Source organism: Sus scrofa, chromosome X (assembly GCF_000003025.6).
Source record: "Sus scrofa isolate TJ Tabasco breed Duroc chromosome X, Sscrofa11.1, whole genome shotgun sequence".
NCBI lineage: Eukaryota > Metazoa > Chordata > Mammalia > Artiodactyla > Suidae > Sus > Sus scrofa.
The window spans coordinates 41116223-41134488 of record NC_010461.5 but is presented as its reverse complement, the minus strand read 5'-3'; the positions used below and the strand labels follow the sequence as shown (position 1 = coordinate 41134488).

Below are 18266 nucleotides of genomic sequence, written 5' to 3'. Positions count from 1 at the left end.
CTCAGATCCCATGTGGCTGTGGGGTAGGCCGGCAGCTGTAGCTCTGATTGGACCCCTAGCCTGGGAACCTCCATGTGCCACGGGTGTGGCCCTTTAAAAAAATACTGTTTTGCTACTATATTGTTCCTATATTATCAACGGGAAGTTCATACAGAAATAACTGAAACAGGCGAAGTGTAAAAATAATCGCATAGTAAACAGTGGTACAGAACAAGTTAACTATTGCAAGCTATCTGGCAAAAATCACTGTTCAATTCTGATGAGAGAGGACATCAACGTGGGAGGTGACGAGTGGAGCAAAATGACGAAGAGACAGAGGGGGAGAGCGCCTTCTTTTCCGACAACAGCAGCTGGACTCACGCTGCATGCTCTCCTGCCCCATTCCTATCACAACTGTTATTATACGCTGGCTTATTACAGCATCTTTTGAGATCAAAAGAGACCTTGAAAGTAGAATCAGCTTCAGTTAGCAGGAGGCTTCCTGCTTTGGAGTTTATCGTGGTGTACAGACTTCTCAGCTAATGGCCAGTGTCATCCCAAGACGGAAGCTCTAACCTCTGGGCCAGTCTCCTTATCGCAAGGTATGGTATAAAAATAATGAGGGATTCTAATAATAATTTTGTATTAGAAATACATAGAAAAAACATAGCCAAGGAACTGGCATCGTGTAAGTCCACAGTACATGTTATTATACACTGGCTCCTTACAGCAGCTCGTGAGAACAGCAAGAGACCTTGAAGGTAGCATCAGCTTCAGTCAGCTAAAGTCCTCCTTCGGGGTTTATCAGAGTGAACAGACTTCTCGGCTAATGGCCAGTGTCATCCATCCCAAGACGGAAGCTCTAACCTCTGGGCCACCAGCCAGCCATGGGATTGGCTTCATGCCACTCTTGGGGAGCCATGCACCAGTTCCCTGCCGTAGATGCCCACATGGTCTCTTCCCGCTCTACTCGCTGTCTCCCTCCTGCCTGCGGGAAATCCATCGGCAGGGGCAGCGGCAGAGAGCAGAGCAGGAGGCGAACACTTGCGACTGGCCTTCTCTTTCCTACAGGAACTCACGCCCTTCAGAGCACAATGTCATCCAGGCACTGCTTGTTGGACCCGTCCCCACCGTCACTGCAGGCGAGACTTCCAGCAAGAGGCAGGGACCCTCAGCAGAACCCTGCAGCACAGCAGGAAGGCGAGCTGGCTGGGCTGCTGCCCGGAGCGAGGGCTCAGGACCCCTGCTCCTCAGAGTGGGAAAGCACAGCGGGGCCCCCCGGGCTGCTCCTCAGGTCTGGGACTCCCGCCACCACCACCAAAGTGCCCGCTGGGGACAGAGTCACCCTGGGTTCTCAAGGCCCACCCCCTTGGGACAGCTGAAACAGACTCTAGACCGGGCAGCCATCTGAGAATCTGTAGCCACGGTGCCTCGAGGGCCCCCAAGATCACCCCCAGGCTTGATGATCCCCTAGAAGGACTCAGGACTCAAACCCGTGGTTGGTCCTTCTCAGAGTCCTGCGAGTCCCTCGGGGCTGTTCTACACGGGGCTGTGACTTTTGACCGTGAGAGCAGATTCAGCAGAGGGGACAGGTACCTGGGCGAAGTGCAGGGGAATCCGCCTAAGACCCCCGTTCTCCCCTCCCAGCACACTCAGACGATACCCAAGTCTCCCAGAAACGATGTGGGGCAACACCCACGAAGTGCTGCTGGCCGGAGAAGCTCACATGCCTGGGGGTCCAGAGAGTTCCCTGGGGACTGGACTTGAAGGCACGCAGCTTCCATGGGACGCACTTTAGCCACCCGGTCCGTCTACAGCCTCCGGGTATCAAACTAGTACAGGGGGGCCCGGGGCCTCAGACACACCAAAAAGATGCGCACCCTAAGTCACACTGCCAGCATGAACTACCTGGACACATGGAACAGCGACGCCTGGGATCCGGAATTATTCTAGCAGGCAGAAAATGCCAGGGCCTCAGCGGTGGTCTCCCAGGAGCTGGACAGGACCGGTCCTTCTGAGACAGGCTTTTCTTGGCAAAGGAAGGAAGGGCTTGAGTCACTGGGGCCTGCTGGGGTTACCCTTTCCAAAGCTTGTTGCCGGAATCAGAGGCCTAATGGCCTTTTCCAAAATGTTTTCACTTGGACAGGAGTGGGGATCCTGGGCAAGGGTGGCAAAGGGGAAGCCCACAGGGCAGGAAGGAGCAGCACTGGTTCCCCCCCACGGGGAAGAGGGCAGCAGAAATGGCCACCCCTTCCCAGGTGCCTGCTGTGGGCCAAGTCCTGGGCTTGGAGCCCTAGAGCTGTTCCCTGGGGCAAACACCATGGCCGTCTGGGCACGTGGTCCTCAGTTATGACCCTGGAAGAGGGACTGAGGCCCAAAGAGCCAGGAAGGAGTGGAGCCCAGCCTTCTCTTCTGTGGGCTGGTAGGTCCCAACACCCGGGCAGGGCACGGGCTGGAAGAACCCCTCTGCGGGTTGTGTGGTTCCTGGATGCCCCAGTCACACTACAAAACGTGGGCGCTGCACGAGCAACCACCGCCTGCCTCGGCCAGCCTTCTTTCTGGGCAAGCGCTCCGTTCCTGCAGAATCAGGACACGGGGGAGAGTCTGATCAGGGCCAGAGACCAGTCTTTCTGCAGCTAGAGCCTTGTCTCCTGTCCTCGGGACACTAACTCTATACTAAGTCTAGTAACCTTCTCCTGTCTCATGACAGTGGGGTCAGAAAAGGTTCTCAGGCGGCCTCTCCTCTGGAAAGAAATCAGTGAGGAGCTCTAAACCTGGCCATCCCTTACAATGGTACAGAGACGTCACCAGGAGTCGGGGGAGGGACAAGGCCCCACTCACGTGGCTGACAGAAAACAGACTCTTCTCCGGGGACTTCCACACAAGCCTGGGATAGAATCGCTTCCCAGGAGACCTCTGGGTTCTGTGTAGCACTGGAAACTATGTCTAGTCACTTTTGATGGAGCATGATAATGTACAAAAATAGGATGTGTACTTGTGTTACTGGGTCACCATGCTGTACAGTAGAAAAAGTGTATTGGGGACAGCGGGAAAGAAAAAAATAAAAAATATAAAAATAAATAAAATAGAGAAAAAAAAATTGTATTGGGGAAATAATTGTTTAAAAATAAAGTATAAAAAAGAATTCAGGAGTTCCCGTCATGGCGCAGTGGTTAACGAATCTGACTAGGAACCATGAGGTTGCGGGTTCGGTCCCTGCCCTTGCTCAGTGGGTTGACGATCCGCATTGCCGTGAGCTGTAGTGTAGGTTGCAGACACGGCTCGGATCCCGGGTTGCTGTGGCTCTGGTGTAGGCTGGTGGCTACAGCTCCGATTCGACCCCTAGCCTGGGAACCTCCATATGCCGCGGGAGCGGCCCAAGAAATGGCTAAAAGACAAAAAAAAAAAAAAAAAAAAAAAAAAAAAGAATTCAAAAATATTTAACCAATGAATGAAAACAGATTAAAAAAAAGAATACAGACAACAAATAATGGTGAGGGTGTGGAGAAAAGGGAACCCTCACGCACTGTTGGAAATGTAAATTGATGCAATCACTACGGAAAACAGTATGGAGGTTTCCCCCAAACACGAGAAATAGAACTACCATATTATCCAGTAATTCCACTGCTGAATATGTATTTGAAAAAAGAAACAAAAAACAAAGAAAAAGCAGTAATTCGAAAAGATATGTGCACCCCTATGCTCATAGCAACATTATTTACAATTGCCAAGGTATGAAAGCAACCACAGCATCCATCACCAGATGAATGCATAAAGATGTACTACACACACACAGGACAGCTACTCGGCCATTAAAAACAAATTTTGCCGTTTGCAATAACGTAGATGGACTTGGATATTATGCTATGTTAAATTAAATCAGACAGGAGTTCCTGCTGTGGTGCAACTGGGTCAATGGTGTCTCTGCAGCATCAGGACACAGGTTTGATCCCCGGTCCCACCCACACAATGGCTTAAAGGATCCCTTGTTCTAGTGTTGCTGCAGCTGCAGTGTAACAACTGCAGCTTAGATCTGATCCCTGGTCGAGTAACTACATATGCGGCACGGCGGCCAAAAAAAGAAAATAAAAAATCAGACAAAGACAAATACCGCATGATAACACAACATGGAATTTTTAAAATATAACAAACTAGTGAATATTACAAAAAAGCAGCAGACTCACAGTGAAAGAGAACTGGTGGTTACCAGCGGGGAGAGGGGGGATGGTAGAAGGGCAGCATAGGGACAGAGGATTAAGACGCACAAATAACTATGTATAAAATAAGCTTCAAGGATATATTGTACAAAATAGGGAATATAGCCAATACTTTATAATAGCTATAAATAGAGTATAACTTTAAAAAATTGTGCATGACTATATTATGTACCTGTAACTTACATAATACTTATAGCAACTACACTTCAACGAAAAACATGTATAAATATATATTGATGAGAAGCATATTTTTTAAAAAGGCAAAAGCCAGATTATCCTAAGACACTCCCCCCCACCCCCGCCCCAGGGTCCCAGAAACTGGAGTTCCTTCATCTACTTCAGGAGACTCGAGCATCAAAGTTTCTTTCTCTTCCATGATGAGATTGGCCCTCCTGCCCAGCTCCTAGCCTCTCCTGGCCACTTCCCAATAGAGCCTGACCCCTGCTCTCTGAACCCTGACCTGAGACAGAGCCCCCCCCCACCGCCCGGCCACACCCTCAAGATGGCCGCACCCATATGCCGCTGTAGACTTGGCAGACGCCACTGCCGGTTTTCTTATTCTAAGATCTAAAGAAAAAGATGAGAACGTGGCTATCGGAGATGAAGGGGCAGGGCTCCCTCAGGGAGTGAAGCGACAATGTGTCCCGTGGCGCAGGAGAATGAACTGGGAGATGGGGCTTCGGCCTCGGAAGCGTGAGCCCCCGTCGCTACAACAGTTACAACAGTCCGCGCGGAGCCCACTCGCCTCCCGTTGCTGGAGGCGCTTCCCCAGCTTGTCGCAGAAAATGGTCGCACACTTTTGTCGCCTCATCTAGCCTCGGTGGGAGCTACGTCAGAACCTTTGTCCCAGAAAGGCGCCACGTTGCTTATTGGCAACGACATCCCCACACCCTGGTCCTGCGCGTGCGCAGCACTCGGGCTCCCAGGTCTCAGCAGAGCGGAAGTGCTCTGCTGACCCCGAGGGCGGCGCAAGTGGACGCTAGCCATTTTTCTCCCAGAGACCTCGGGTTCCCGGTAGTGGCGTAAGGGGAAGGCGGAGTTGGGGATGGGCTCCCTGGGGAGGTTGGAGGGGCGAGGAGTACTGAGCTGGTGCACCTGGGGTGGGGGGGCGAGCTGCTGGGGTCTGTCCAGTGACTGATTTACTCCGTGTGTAATAACCAGGCACCTACAGCACCAGTTTTGTTACACATTAGTCTTCGTCCCATTAGTTGCCCTGTGAGTTGGTACCACAGTTCTGTTCATTTTATAAAGAGAAAGCAAGAACAGAAAGGCTCGAACACCTGTCCAAAGTCACACAGTAAACCTGAGGCATCTTTTTGATGTCAGAGTTGCTCCAAGTCTTTGCTCAAAACCTGCCAACCCCCACCTTTGGCCGGAGTTAACCAAAATCTTCAAGGATCCAGAGATAAGGAAGCTACAAACAAACCCAGATGGAATCAGCTGGAACCAAAAAGGCAGCAAATCTGACCTCCCACAGACCCTGATTCTCATTATATGCTGATTTTACTACATTAGCATATTAAATGACACACCTGCCAGTGGTGGCTAGGACTACTTTAAGGACCAAAAGAAACAAAAACAAGGAGTTCCCGTCGTGGCACAGCAGAAACGAATTCGACTAGGAACCATGAGGTTGCTGCTTCGATCCCTGACCTTGCTCAGTTGCTTAAGAATCTGGCATTGCCCTGAGCTGTGGTGTAGGTCACAGATGAGGCTCGGATTTGGCGTTGTTGTGGCTCTGGGGTAGCCCAGCAGCTACAGCTCCAAATAGACCCCTAGCCTGGGAACCTCCATATGCCGCAGGAACGGCCCAAGAAAAAAAAAAAAAAAAAAAAAAAAGGGAGGTGGCATCCCCACTCCCTTGCCAAAAGCACTGACCTTTCCCCGGTAGACTCATGCATAAGCCTCCCCAATATTAGGCTCACTTCTCCTCCCCTTGTTCTCTGTTCTTTAAAATTAAATCCCTCTCACCAGGTGGGCAAAAAGTTGAGCAGTGAACTTTGTTCCTGCTTCTCTACCCTTTGGCCACTGAATAAAGCTTTTGTTCTATGGGTGTCAGCTTCAGTTTGGTCGTAAGCCGCTCCAACCCGAATGGAAAAAGCACCCTCCCCTGCTGAGGCAAATAGCCTAGGCGAGGCTAGGGCCTTAGGAGGGTCCACATGACTTATTTCATAGCATATAGCACTTATGTCTTTTGAACATACCCTACATTTATTTATCAGCTTTGGTTGGTTACTGTCGCTCTCTTTCCTTCATAGCTCTGATTAGGGAATTCTTATTTTTTCACTGGTGCATCCAATACGCAGAACAACAGAACAAATTCGTAGTAGGTACTCACCTTTTATACTGAAATGAATATAAAGCTGCAGAGCCAGCAGTTAAGTTTGGTTTCAGAGCCTGGACTCTCAGCGAAATAAAGCAGTTGTAGCTCTTTGGGGATAATTGAGCTCTTACCAAATGTTAGCTCTTAAACCCAGAATGGGGCACCATGCCCCCTTGTGTCAAGTAAAAGATTTGGGTTTGTCTCACCTTGGCTCCATGATAGAGTTGGCTAATAACATCTCCCATGTGGTCAGTGCCTTTCCAAGGTCTGAGTCCATAAACAAGACCACTGCTCACCAGCTTGACTCCAGCTTATCTGCCATGGGCTGCCTTAGTCTACAGAAAACCTGGTCTGAGGCCTCAGAGGTAGGTGAGTTCGCCGGGTCAGAGGCTGAAATAATAGTCACAGCAGAGATGTGTTTGGCTCTGAATCCTTTGGTCCTGCCTCCTTAGGACTAAGCCAGCTCCTCTGAGGGGAGTTGCAGGAGAAGCCTCAGCCCGGATCCCAGACCCCAGAGCAGTGAGGGGAGGCTCGCGGGAGTGCAAGTCCTAGAAAAGCTGCATCTGCGGTGGCCTCTGTCCTTTCTTCCTGAGAGAATAAGACAGGCATGGTGACTCAACTTCCAGCCACCACAAAGGACTAGGTGACAAAGGGCAGTTGACCCCCTGTTGGAGGAGACAGGAAAGTTACCGGTGTTCGGAGAGGCACAAGGACCTGAAAGGGCAGGATCAGGCTGGGAAAGACCACTGCCACTGTTGTTATCCAACCAAATTGTGCCTGGTTGCCAAATCTGCTGATGCTGAGTTGTCCTGAAGGAAAGTGAAGCGTTTTATTGCAGGGCGGCGCCGAGCAAAGAGTCCAGAGAGCCAGTGCTCAAAAGACCTACTAACCTCCCGATGGGAAAGGTTTTTAAAGACAGGCTGAGGGAGGGGGATTGTGGGATGCATGATCAGCTGGTGAGCATTCTTCAGATTGGCTGGTGGTGAGGTAATCAGCCATCAACATCATCAATTTGCTGGTTCCAGCCGGTCTGGGGTCTACCTGCTTGTGGGCAGCATGCAGTTAACTTCTTCCACCTGGTGGGGGTATTTCAGTCTCCGCAAAACAGCTCCAAGGACATGGCTCAGGATACTATCTATATAGTACTTGAGAAGGAAATAAAAGGCCCTGACTTTTAGTTTAATGGCTAAACTATTATTATTATTTTGTCTTGCTTGACTGCTTTCCTTTGTTTCTGCATTGTCTCATCTCTCTGATTGAATTTATTCTTGGGAACTCCGGGAAGGCCTAGGAGCCAGAGTTTTCTACAAACAAGAGGCAGGCTGAGCACATGGGGGGATCTGTCCCATAGGATCTTGCTCAGTTATAATCTCAAGGAACATTCCCCCTCTGCTGAAACACGTGTGTGCACACGTTATGCTTTTCTTGTTTGCCATGAACTATTTCTGGAGTTAGGTCCATCCTATAATATGAACGTTATTCCTTCTTTAGCAGAAATGTTGGGTCTCCCTCCACCGTAACTAATGTGCAGAAAAGTTTCCGGTTTTTGTTTCGTTTTTTAGTTTGGAGAATTTATTTATTTTGGCCATGCCCACAGCATATGGCAGTTCCCAGGACAGGGAACGAACCTGTGCCCGCCACAGCAGCCACCCAAGCCACTGCAGTGACGACAGTGGATCCTTAACTCGCTGCGCCACAAGAGAACTCCCCTGCTGCCCCATTTCGATGCTACTGTAAGTGGGCCTGAGGACATGACTCACTGAGCTACATGGTGCTGAGCCCTGGTGTCCTGATTCGAAGGCGGGATTGCTACAGCAGCCATGGTGCTCAAAAGCTCCTTGCTGAAACTCTGGTTTGAAAAGTGCCAAACGAGGAAGAGCCTGGCCATCCGATGGACCACATGCTGGGAAATACGGAAGTCCTGGGGAGGGACCAGGGTGCGGGTGGGCCAGCGAAGGGCAGAGGAGCAGGGGGCAAGGTCAGTGGTTTCCAGCTCCACGTGGAACTAACTGAGCAGTGCTGGGCTCTTCACCCGCCTCCGCCACTGCCTGCCGTGCCGCACCGCGCTCAGCGCTGGTGGGTCCCCTTCCTCCAAACCACAGCCAGATGGCCCTGCTCTCCAGACTTGGCTCAGGGTCTGTCACCTCTAGGGCTCAGTGGGACAATACGTGATTTGGAACAATTTCTCTTTTATTCGAGAATGTTACCAAAACTGAGAAAATGCAAGTAGACAGAAGAGGAAAGATGACGCCAGCCCTCGAAGGCAAACAGTGTCAGCATTTTCATAAACATCCTTCCTCAGCACATGCGTGTTGCTTAGCAAAGGAGATCCCGCTGCCCTTGCTTTCCTGTGAACTGCTTTGAAATAGGTTAAGAAATGAGAACAGGATTTTCACTCCCCCCCCCCCGCATGGCCACACTCGCGGCACGTGGACAGGGATTGAACCCGAGCCACAGCTGTGGAGCTGCGGCACTGCCTGATCCTTGAACCCGCTGCACAGGGTCGGGCCTCAAACCCACGCCTCCACAGTGCCCCGAGCCGCTGCAGTCAGGGTTGTGACCCACTGTGCCACAGCGGGAACTCCTCCATTGCATTTCCAAAGCCCATGTAGCATTTCCCATGTTATGTGTCTTAGTTTTGGGCCGAGTCCCATTTTGATAGAGGTTTAGTTGCTTCCAAATTGGTGAATAGTTAACAAACCTGTGCCCACTTATGGCTGCTTTTCGATGATAAATTTCCAGGCATAAAATTCTCAAGGGAAAGGAGGCATCAGGTTGTTAACGGCTTCTGATTAGGTGTCTCTAAATACAAGTCACACGTCTGTCCAGCAAGAGAAAATAAATTCATGTGCAAAGCTCCCAGGGGAACAGGCGGCAGCTACCGGGCAGTTTCCAGGTCCTCCTCCCCGGGGCCCGGGTGATTGCGGTTAGGCTGGGGACGTGGCCTCACAGCCGTGTGCACTGATGTCCACCCTCCTGCTTCTTCTGCCTCTGTAGATCGTCATCCTTTGCGTGGGAGGAGCGGGTTGGCCATGTCCCAGGTGAGTTCCTGATGGCCCCTCTACTTCGTTTCCAGTAAATTGGAGTCAGCAATTAGGAGATTATATTGCAAACCTGAAAAATCTGTTAGTCCCTTCGGCTCTGGCTGGTCTCTATTCAGTCTATAATCTACCTCAAATGCTCCAATCCTTCCCCTCCCCACCGGGGAAAAAAGGAGCTCCTGTCCTGGCTTAGTGGTAACAAACCCAACTACTGTCCATAAGAACGCAAGTTCGATCCCTGGCTCTGCTCAGTGTGTTAAGGATCCGGCATTGCCGTGAGGTCGCAGAAGTGGCTCGGATGTGGCTGGCTGTGGCTGTGGCCAACAACTGCAGCTCCAATTCGAGCTCTCTCTCCAGTTTTTTTTTTTTTTTACTTTTTAGGGCTGCACCCGCTGCATATGGAAGTTTGAACTGGAGCTGCAGCTGTCAGCCTACACCACAGCCACAACATGGCAATACTGGATCTGAGCCTCATCTGCGGCCTATGCTGTGGCTTGTGGCAACGCTGGGTCCTTAACCCACTGAGTGAGGCCAGGGATTGAACCTGCATCCTCATGGATACCAGCCAGGTTCTTAACCCACTGAGCCACAATGGGAACTCCTTTTTAAAAAAATGTTATGTTTGCACCTTGGACAAATGGAAGTTCCTGGACCAGGGATGGAGCCCACACCTCAGCAGTGACCCAAGCCACTGCAGTTGGATTCTTACCACACTGTGCCACTATGGGAACTCCCCTCCCCCAATTTTTAAATTAAAATATAGGTGATTTACAGTGTTTTGTCAATTTCTGCCATACAGCATAGTGATCCAGTCATACATACACACACATGCATTTTTTTTCATATTGTCTTCCATCAGGTTCTATTCCAAGAGATTGGCTATAGTTCCCTGTGCTGTATAGACAACCAGAATGTCTCCTGACATTGCCAAATGTCTCCAAAGGAACAAAATTACCCAAGGTTTCAAACCTGTGATTTACCCCATTTACAAAAATGGACACATGATGGAGTTCCTGATGTGGTGCAAGGTCATGTCTCTGCAGCTCAAGAACACAGGCTCAATCCCCAGCCTGGCACAGTGGGTTAAAAGATCTGGCATTGCACAGCTGTGGCATAGGTTGTAGCTGCAGTTTGGATCTTATCCCCAACCCAGGAACTCCATAAGGCTGAGGGGTGGCAAAAAAAAAAAAAAAAAAAAAAAAAAGTCACATGATATTCTATTGGATGGAAATACCATTTGTTATTTCCCTTTTTCCTACTGATGTAGGATATTTCCAGTCTTTTCCTACCATAAGCAACATAGCAGTGAATTATTCATGTGCATTCCAATTGCATGCATATATCTTTCTAGAAGTGACATTTCTAGGTCAGTGGCTACATGCATCTTGAATTTTAAGATTGTTAAATTGTCCTCCAAATAGCATGTAGTGATTTGCACTCCTAGCTGCAGTATGATGCCTTTCCCATAAACAGGCAGTCACAGTGATTTTTGCCATTGTGAGAGAAAAGAGTGGTGCATTTTAATTTGCATCTTTTGAATCAAGTCTTTTCATATTTGTAAATGTCAGTTGTATTTTTTTCCTTTTCAATGTTTGTTCTAAGTTGTTTGCCCATTTTTCTCTTGGGTATGGAATTCCTTTGATTGCGGATTGCTAGCTCTTTATGTTAACTTAATAAGTAAATTAGACCTCTGTCATGTATGCTGTAAATATTTTTTCATGGTTTGTCATTCGACTAGGCTTATGTATCTTGGAGAGCAGACACTTAAATTTTTTAAAATGTGGTCTAATTTCACAGTCTTTAGCATCTTCTAGATTTCATGCATTGCTTCAAAAGGCTTCTGTGAGGCAAAATTATAAAAATGTCGTTTCAGGGATGTGGAAAAGGAATGGTTAGTAAATGAAGGTGGCACAATTGAGTTTCCATCGGGATGGATTGGAAACAGAGCTAGACTCTTCCACATCGTATAAAAGTAAAATGATATTTGTCTTTCTCATATGGTTATCATTTATATGTGGAATGTCATAAAAATGATATGAAAGAACTTAATCATAAAACGGAAACACATATTTCAAAACCAATCTTATGGTTACTATAGGAGAAACCACTGGGGGGAGAGGGAAGAACTGGGAGGGTGGGAAGAACACGTACACACTGCTGTATAAAATGGATGATTAGGAGTTCCCGTCATGGCTCCGTGGTTAACAAATCTGACTAGGAACCATGAGGTTGCGGGTTCAACCCCCGGCCTTGCTCAGTGGGTTAAGGATCTGGCGTTGCGGTGAGCTGTGGTGTAGGTCGCAGAAGTGGCTGGGATCCCACGTTGCTGTGGCTGTGGTGTAGGCTGGTGGCTACAGCTCTGATTTGACCCCTAGCCTGGGAACCTCCATATGCCACGGAGCGGCCCTAGAAAAGGCAAAAAGACAAAAAAATGAAAAAAATAATAAAATAGATGATTAACGGGAACATACTGTATAGCACAGGAAAATCTATCCAGTCGTTTGTAATAACCTATATGGGAAAAAAAATGGATATATGTATATGTATGACTGATTCACTTTGCTATACACCTGAAACTAATACAACATTGCCAGTCAACTCTACTCCAATAAATTTAAAAAAAGTTTAAAAAGTAAAATACCAGATTGATTAAAGAACTACAGACATATTTGAGAAACTAGATGAAAATTTAGAAGTATATTTGTATTACCTTGCTCAGTGCAAGAAATATATGTGTATATTTATTTATGGGTACATGTTTGCATGTAGGTAGTTTATTCGAAAAAATGGGGGCCAGGAGGCAGGAATATCAGCAGGAGGGGGTGAAACAGGGAAGGAGGGAAAACCAATCCAAGGATATATTACTGAGTTAGCTGTCATGGAGGAGCCTTAAAACATGCTTTCCAGTAGACAAAAGGGTTAACATCTATCTGCTGATTTCCCTTCACCAGTGGTCAAGGGTTGGAGTTCCTGTCGTGGCTCAGTGGCAACCAATCTGACTGGTATCCATGAGGACGCAGATTTGATCCCTGGCTCGCTCAGTGGGTTAAGGATCTGGCGTTGCTGTGAGTTGTGGTGTAGGTTGCAGACACAGCTCGGATCCAGCGTTGCTGTGGCTGTGGTGCAGGCCAGCAGCTGTAGCTCCGATTCGACCCCTAGCCTGGGAACCTCCATATGCCGTGGGCGTAGCCCCAAAAACAAGCAAACAAAAATGAACCCGGTTCTCTAGTCTTGAGATACAGGAAGGGTAAACACCTTTATGGCATTTTTTTCCTTATAGACTGCCTGTACTATCTTTCTATTTATCATATTTTTGGTCTTCTTTTGGATCATGATTGCAGAACCTAGAAATATTTTAAATGAAGATGCAAAACCCAGAAATGACAGAAAGAATGACTGTCAGATTAGACTGCATTAAAATATTAAAATCTGTGCAGTCAAAAGGCATTTGAGGCTGAGAGAAAATACATGCAGCGCATATGATACACAGAAGATTTTACATACAGAAAATGAGGACTAAGGATACAAAAACACCAAAAATAGGATAGAAAGGCCAGGGATTGAATCTGCATCCTCATGGTTCCTAGTCGGGTTCATTATCACTGAGCCCCGATGGGAACTCTTACGGTCCTGTGTTTTGATTCATGGCTGGATAACGAGCAGGGTCGGTCATGACTGAGCAGCTGTGTCTGTTCTACATCCGCATCCCCTTCGAAGCCTTCTCTGTCAGCCCCAAGCAGAACCGACGTCTTCCTCTTCTGGGTTCCCTGCCCTGCCCCCGTCATTGCCCCTGGATGTCAGCTCTCCCTCTGTCCCTCCTATATTGAGTTTGTAAGAGTTGTTTTTCTCCTCTAGGAGACTGCAGCTCCTTCAGTTCAGGAGGTGTCTGTCTTTATTAATCTTTACATCCTCAGAACTTCCCAGCTTGGTCTCTAGTCAGTAAATGTGCTGGAAGAATGGATTTCCAGAGTAAGATATTTCTAACACTTGATCTTTTTGTCTGTAGGGTTTCAAATACTTTTAGTTACATAAGCAGCCTACATACTATACCAGGTCAAGTTGCGGATGATGAACAGCCTAAGAATTACACAGAGAAAGGCAATGCTGTATCTAAAAATGTGTGTGGCAGAAACCAGACTGCATGGATTTTAACCCCCAATTCCTGGGTGACCCCGGGCAGGTGACCTGACACTCTGTGAGCCTTCCTGTCCTCATCTGTCAGGGTTATCCTGAGTGGTAGGGAGGGAGGCTCGAAATCTTTCTACATGTGCAGCACTTGGGCTTGGCACAGAGTGGGCACCTGATGTGACATCCTGTCCATCCCCGAGCCGATAACGGGCTAAAGAGGAATGTGCTGTTGCAGGAAACGTCAGCCTTCAGGGACATGTTTGTGGACTTCACCTTGGAGGAGTGGCAGCAGCTGGACGCCGCTCAGAAGACCCTCTACAGGGATGTCACGCTGGAGAACTACAGCCACCTGCTCTCCGTGGGTGAGGGACCCGCCACAGGGTGACGGGGCACAGCCCCTCACGTCTCCCTCTCGGCTGCGCCTCGCTCAGGGCCGTGTGGGCCCCGGATGAGTCGGGCCTCAGGCTCACTGTCAACACTGCCCCCTGCTCGGGATGCTCCACACGGAGGGCCGGCCTGCTGTGCTCAGGGCCAGCCCCCGAGGCCAGCCCACCTCCGCCCTGCAAGGATGGGTCCCCGGTGCCGGAATGCCTCAGGCGTTAGTAACGAGGTCCTGTGTCCCTTCCCCTCAACAGGATACCTCGTGGCCCAGCCAGAGGGGATCTTCAGCTTGGGACAAGCAGAGGGGGCCGGGAAGGCAGATGGAGAAGCCCCAACGCGGAGCGGACCAGGTGAGCGGGCGCCGGGCCAGTCAGGCCGGGGCAAGGGGACCTGGTGGGCCAGCCAGAGCTTGGCCTCGGGGGCGTGCCCGGGAGCTCTTCTCAGAAAGCCCAGACGGGGACAAGACCCGGGTCGGATGGAACGAGCCCTGTAACACCCACATGATGCCTCACCTGCCGCCCCTCTGCAGCCCCTTGTTCTACCCCTTTCCTCACCTGTAAAACTTAGCTGATAATCTATGTCACAGGATTTGGTTACAGAGTAAAGAACTATGGAGACATTTATTTTTATAAAACACAGAGATATTAAAATCACCGGATACCCATTCTTAAGATGCAAAATATAAGGGAGTTCCTGTTGTGGAGCAGCAGAAACAAATCCAACTAGGAACCATGAGATTTTGGGTTCCATCCCTGGCCTCGCTCAGTGGGTTAAGGGTTAAGGATCTGGCGTTGCTGTGAGCTGTGGTGTAGGTCACAGACGCGGCTCAGATCCCGTGTGGCTGTGGCTCTGGCGTAGGCTGGTGACTACAGCTCCAACTCGACCCCTAGCCTGGGAACCTCCATATGCCCTTATAAAAAAAAAAAGATGCAAAATAGATACTCAAAACCATATACTCAGACGATCACATGGAAAAGGAATAGGCGGGAGTTCCCGTCGTGGCGCAGTGGTTAACGAATCCGACTAGGAACCATGAGGTTGCGGGTTCGGTCCCTGCCCTTGCTCAGTGGGTTGACAATCCGGGCTTGCCGTGAGCTGTGGTGTAGGTTGCAGACACGGCTCGGATCCTGCGTTGCTGTGGCTCTGGCATAGGCCGGTGGCTACAGCTCCGATTAGACCCCTACCTAGCCTGGGAATCTCCATATGCCGCGGAAGCGGCCCAAAGAAACAGCTCCGATTAGACCCCTACCTAGCCTGGGAATCTCCATATGCCGCGGAAGCGGCCCAAAGAAATAGCAAAAAGACAAAAAAAAAAAAAAAAAAAAAAAAGAAAAGGAATAGGCAATATGTATACATATGTAAAAATGGGGTCATTTTAAGAGAACGACGTCTAATATATTAAAGACAAAGCTAAATGGGAAAATGGATGGGAAGACAAAATCAAATATGCACAAATTTACTTTAAACAATTGGAGTTCCCGTCGTGGCGCAGCGGAAACGAATCTGACTAGGAAACACGAGGTTGCGGGTTCAATCCCTGGCCCTGATCAGTGGGTTAAGGATCCAGCGTTGCTGTGAGCTGTGGTGTAGGTCACAGATGTAGCTTGGATCCAGCATTACTGTGGCTGTGGCATAGGCTGGCAGCTGTAGCTCCAATTTGACCCCTAGCCTAGGACCCTCCATATGCCTCGCGGTGTAGCCCTAAAAAAGCCAAAAAAAAAAAAAAATTAAATTTATTGGTAGTTTCTAGAGACTACATACAAAAAAATCAATAGTCCTACCACCCGAGTGATGATCTGGATGATCTGTTTAATAATTTGGTGTATTCCCTTCCTAGCTTTTTGTTCTATGTATCTACCTATACACAAACAACTAAAAGATACAAATAGAAAATAAATATATATGTATACATTTGTATGTGAATATAATTTCACTCAGCATAAAACTGCTATCTTTCTGCCACCCAGAATCACTGATATAATGGTGCATATCCAACCTTGGTGTCTTTTTTTTTACAATGTAAATCATGTGGTACATTTTTTATAATGTTTTTTCACGTAGTCAATTACCATGAACATTTCCCCAAATCCTAAAACATAAGAAAAGGTAATTTTTAGTTGGTGCATACTATTCTACCTTACTGATATGTCAGTTTTTACTCAATTGACTATTCGATATTCAATTTCATTTTCGTTTAAATAATATTTCATGAAGGGAGATAATCTGAAAATTAAAAATCTTATTAACTCATAAAATGTGGCAGAAAATGATTATTCTTAAAGATTAACTTGGAAGCCACATTCCTAAGTGAGGTGTGTCAAAGCTACCATATGCCTTTTCTGTAAAGGGTTTGCATTTTTGCCCTAAAGGTGTTGATGAATAACTGTAAGACCTCCTGTTTGAGCTCCTCTGTTTCAGGGATCATGACGATTCAGCCTCCCTCACACCACCTAAGGAAACAGTTTTTCCATTTAAGAAATAAACTGGGATTTTGCCCTCGTTAGGATGAAAAATCTTATGCTTTATATTGTTCTTTCAGAAACGTCATACTGTACTCCACAATGAACATAGCTTAATGTTACAACTGAGTGCTTGTCTGAAACCTCTGTACTGTTCCCGCAAAATGCATGGTATAGAATATGGAATATATTTCTCTCATAATTTCTAACAGTTTTCTCAACTCATTAAGTTCTTAAGTTGTTCCCGCAGCATAAATAACAGGCAATGACATTTAAATTCTTTCTAAAGTCTTTCCCACATCAATATATTCATAATTTTGCCACTTTTGAATTCTCTGAGGTACAGTTCTCCACTCGTGTGTACGGATTCTGGGTGAAAAATTGATCGCATTTATTATATGCTTCTGGAATTATGCTTTTGGGCTGTTTAAGTTAAATGAACATTAGATAGTTTGTGAAGAGTTTTTGACATTCTTAATATTTATAAGGTTACTACCCAGGATGAATTGATATATATAATGAAGTATAATTAGTAAATTATCTCACTCTGAAGTATATTAATAGGTTTTATCTCCTGGGTGACTTTTTTGATGTTTAATTAGAGTTGACTTTCCACTGAAGGCTTTGCCACATTCTCTGCATTCATAAGGTTTCTCTCCTGTATGAGTTCTGTGATGTACAATGAGAGCTGATTTCACACTAAAGGCCTTCCCACATTCACTACATTCGTAGGGTTTTTCTCCTGTATGAATTCGCTGGTGCTTGATGAGAGTTGACTTCCTACTGAATGCTTTCCTACAGTCACTGCATTCATAGGGTCTCTCTCCTGTATGAATTCTCTGATGTTTAATCAGTGGTGACTTTTCACTGAAGGCTTTCCCACATTCATTGCACTTATAGGGTTTTTCTCCTGTATGCGTTCTCTGATGTACAGTAAGGGTTGACTTCTCGCCAAATGCTTTTCCACATCGTCTGCATTCATAAGGTTTCTCACCTGTATGAGTTCTATGGTGGACAGAGAGACGTGATTTTCCACTGAAAGTCTTTCCACATATGCTGCATTCATAGGGTTTCTCTCCTGTATGAATTCTCTGGTGAACAGAAAGGTGTGACTTTCTCCTGAAGTCTCTTCCACATTTATTGCACTCATAAGGTTTCTCTCTTGCATGAGTTCTCTGATGTTTAGTGGGGGTAGGTGTCTCATCAAAAGCTTTCCCATGTTTATTGCACTCAGGTTTCTCACCCATATGAGTCCTTTGATGTATAAGGCTGGACTTAGCACATTTGATACCTTCACAAAATGCTTGCCTAATGTGTGTTTTTTCATGTCTAATAAGGTGATATGAACTCTTAAAAGCTTTTGCACATTCACCACATGCAAACGGTTTCTCTCCTGTATGAGTTCGCTGATGTTTAGTCAGAGTTGACTTCTGGATAAATGTTTTCCCACATTCGTTACATTCATAGGGCTTCTCCCCTGTATGAGTTCTCTGGTGTGCAATGAGGGTTGATTTCTGGCTAAAGGTTTTTGCGCATTCACAGCATTCATAAGGTTTCTCTCCGGTGTGAGTTCTCTGGTGTACAACAAGGTTTGCTTTCTGGACAAACACTTTTCCACATTCAGAACACTTATAGAGTTTCTCACCAGTTTGAGTTTGTGGACTTTTATTAAGGGCTTGCTTATGGTAGAGGGCTTTTCCGTGTTGATTAGGCTCAAAGATTTTCTCTTCAGGTTGAG

The 18266-nt window shown here is 47.3% G+C and overlaps 2 protein-coding genes and 1 long non-coding RNA gene across 4 annotated transcripts in view; 1 reads left to right on the top strand and 2 right to left on the bottom strand.

The window, feature by feature from the left end:
• Positions 1302–8415, bottom strand: LOC110257784. The gene is made up of 3 exons (XR_002340753.1): positions 7210–8415; positions 6726–7107; positions 1302–2003 (listed from the first exon to the last, which is right to left on the bottom strand). It is a non-coding gene; the product is annotated as an uncharacterized LOC110257784 (long non-coding RNA).
• Positions 8424–14562, top strand: LOC102157656 (KRAB domain-containing protein 4). The gene is made up of 3 exons (XM_013986105.2): positions 8424–9560; positions 13924–14050; positions 14324–14562. The coding sequence occupies exons 1-3, from the start codon at positions 9552–9554 to the stop codon at positions 14560–14562; spliced, it is 375 nt and encodes a 124-aa protein (XP_013841559.2). The 5' UTR covers positions 8424–9551.
• Positions 15862–18266, bottom strand: part of ZNF674 (zinc finger protein 674) — a 28482-nt gene continuing 26077 nt past the window's right edge. For both annotated transcript variants that reach the window (XM_021080405.1, XM_021080406.1), the window contains one exon: positions 15862–18266. In XM_021080405.1, coding sequence (XP_020936064.1) covers positions 17086–17775 — 690 coding nt within the window. In that variant the 5' untranslated portion in view covers positions 17776–18266 and the 3' untranslated portion in view covers positions 15862–17085.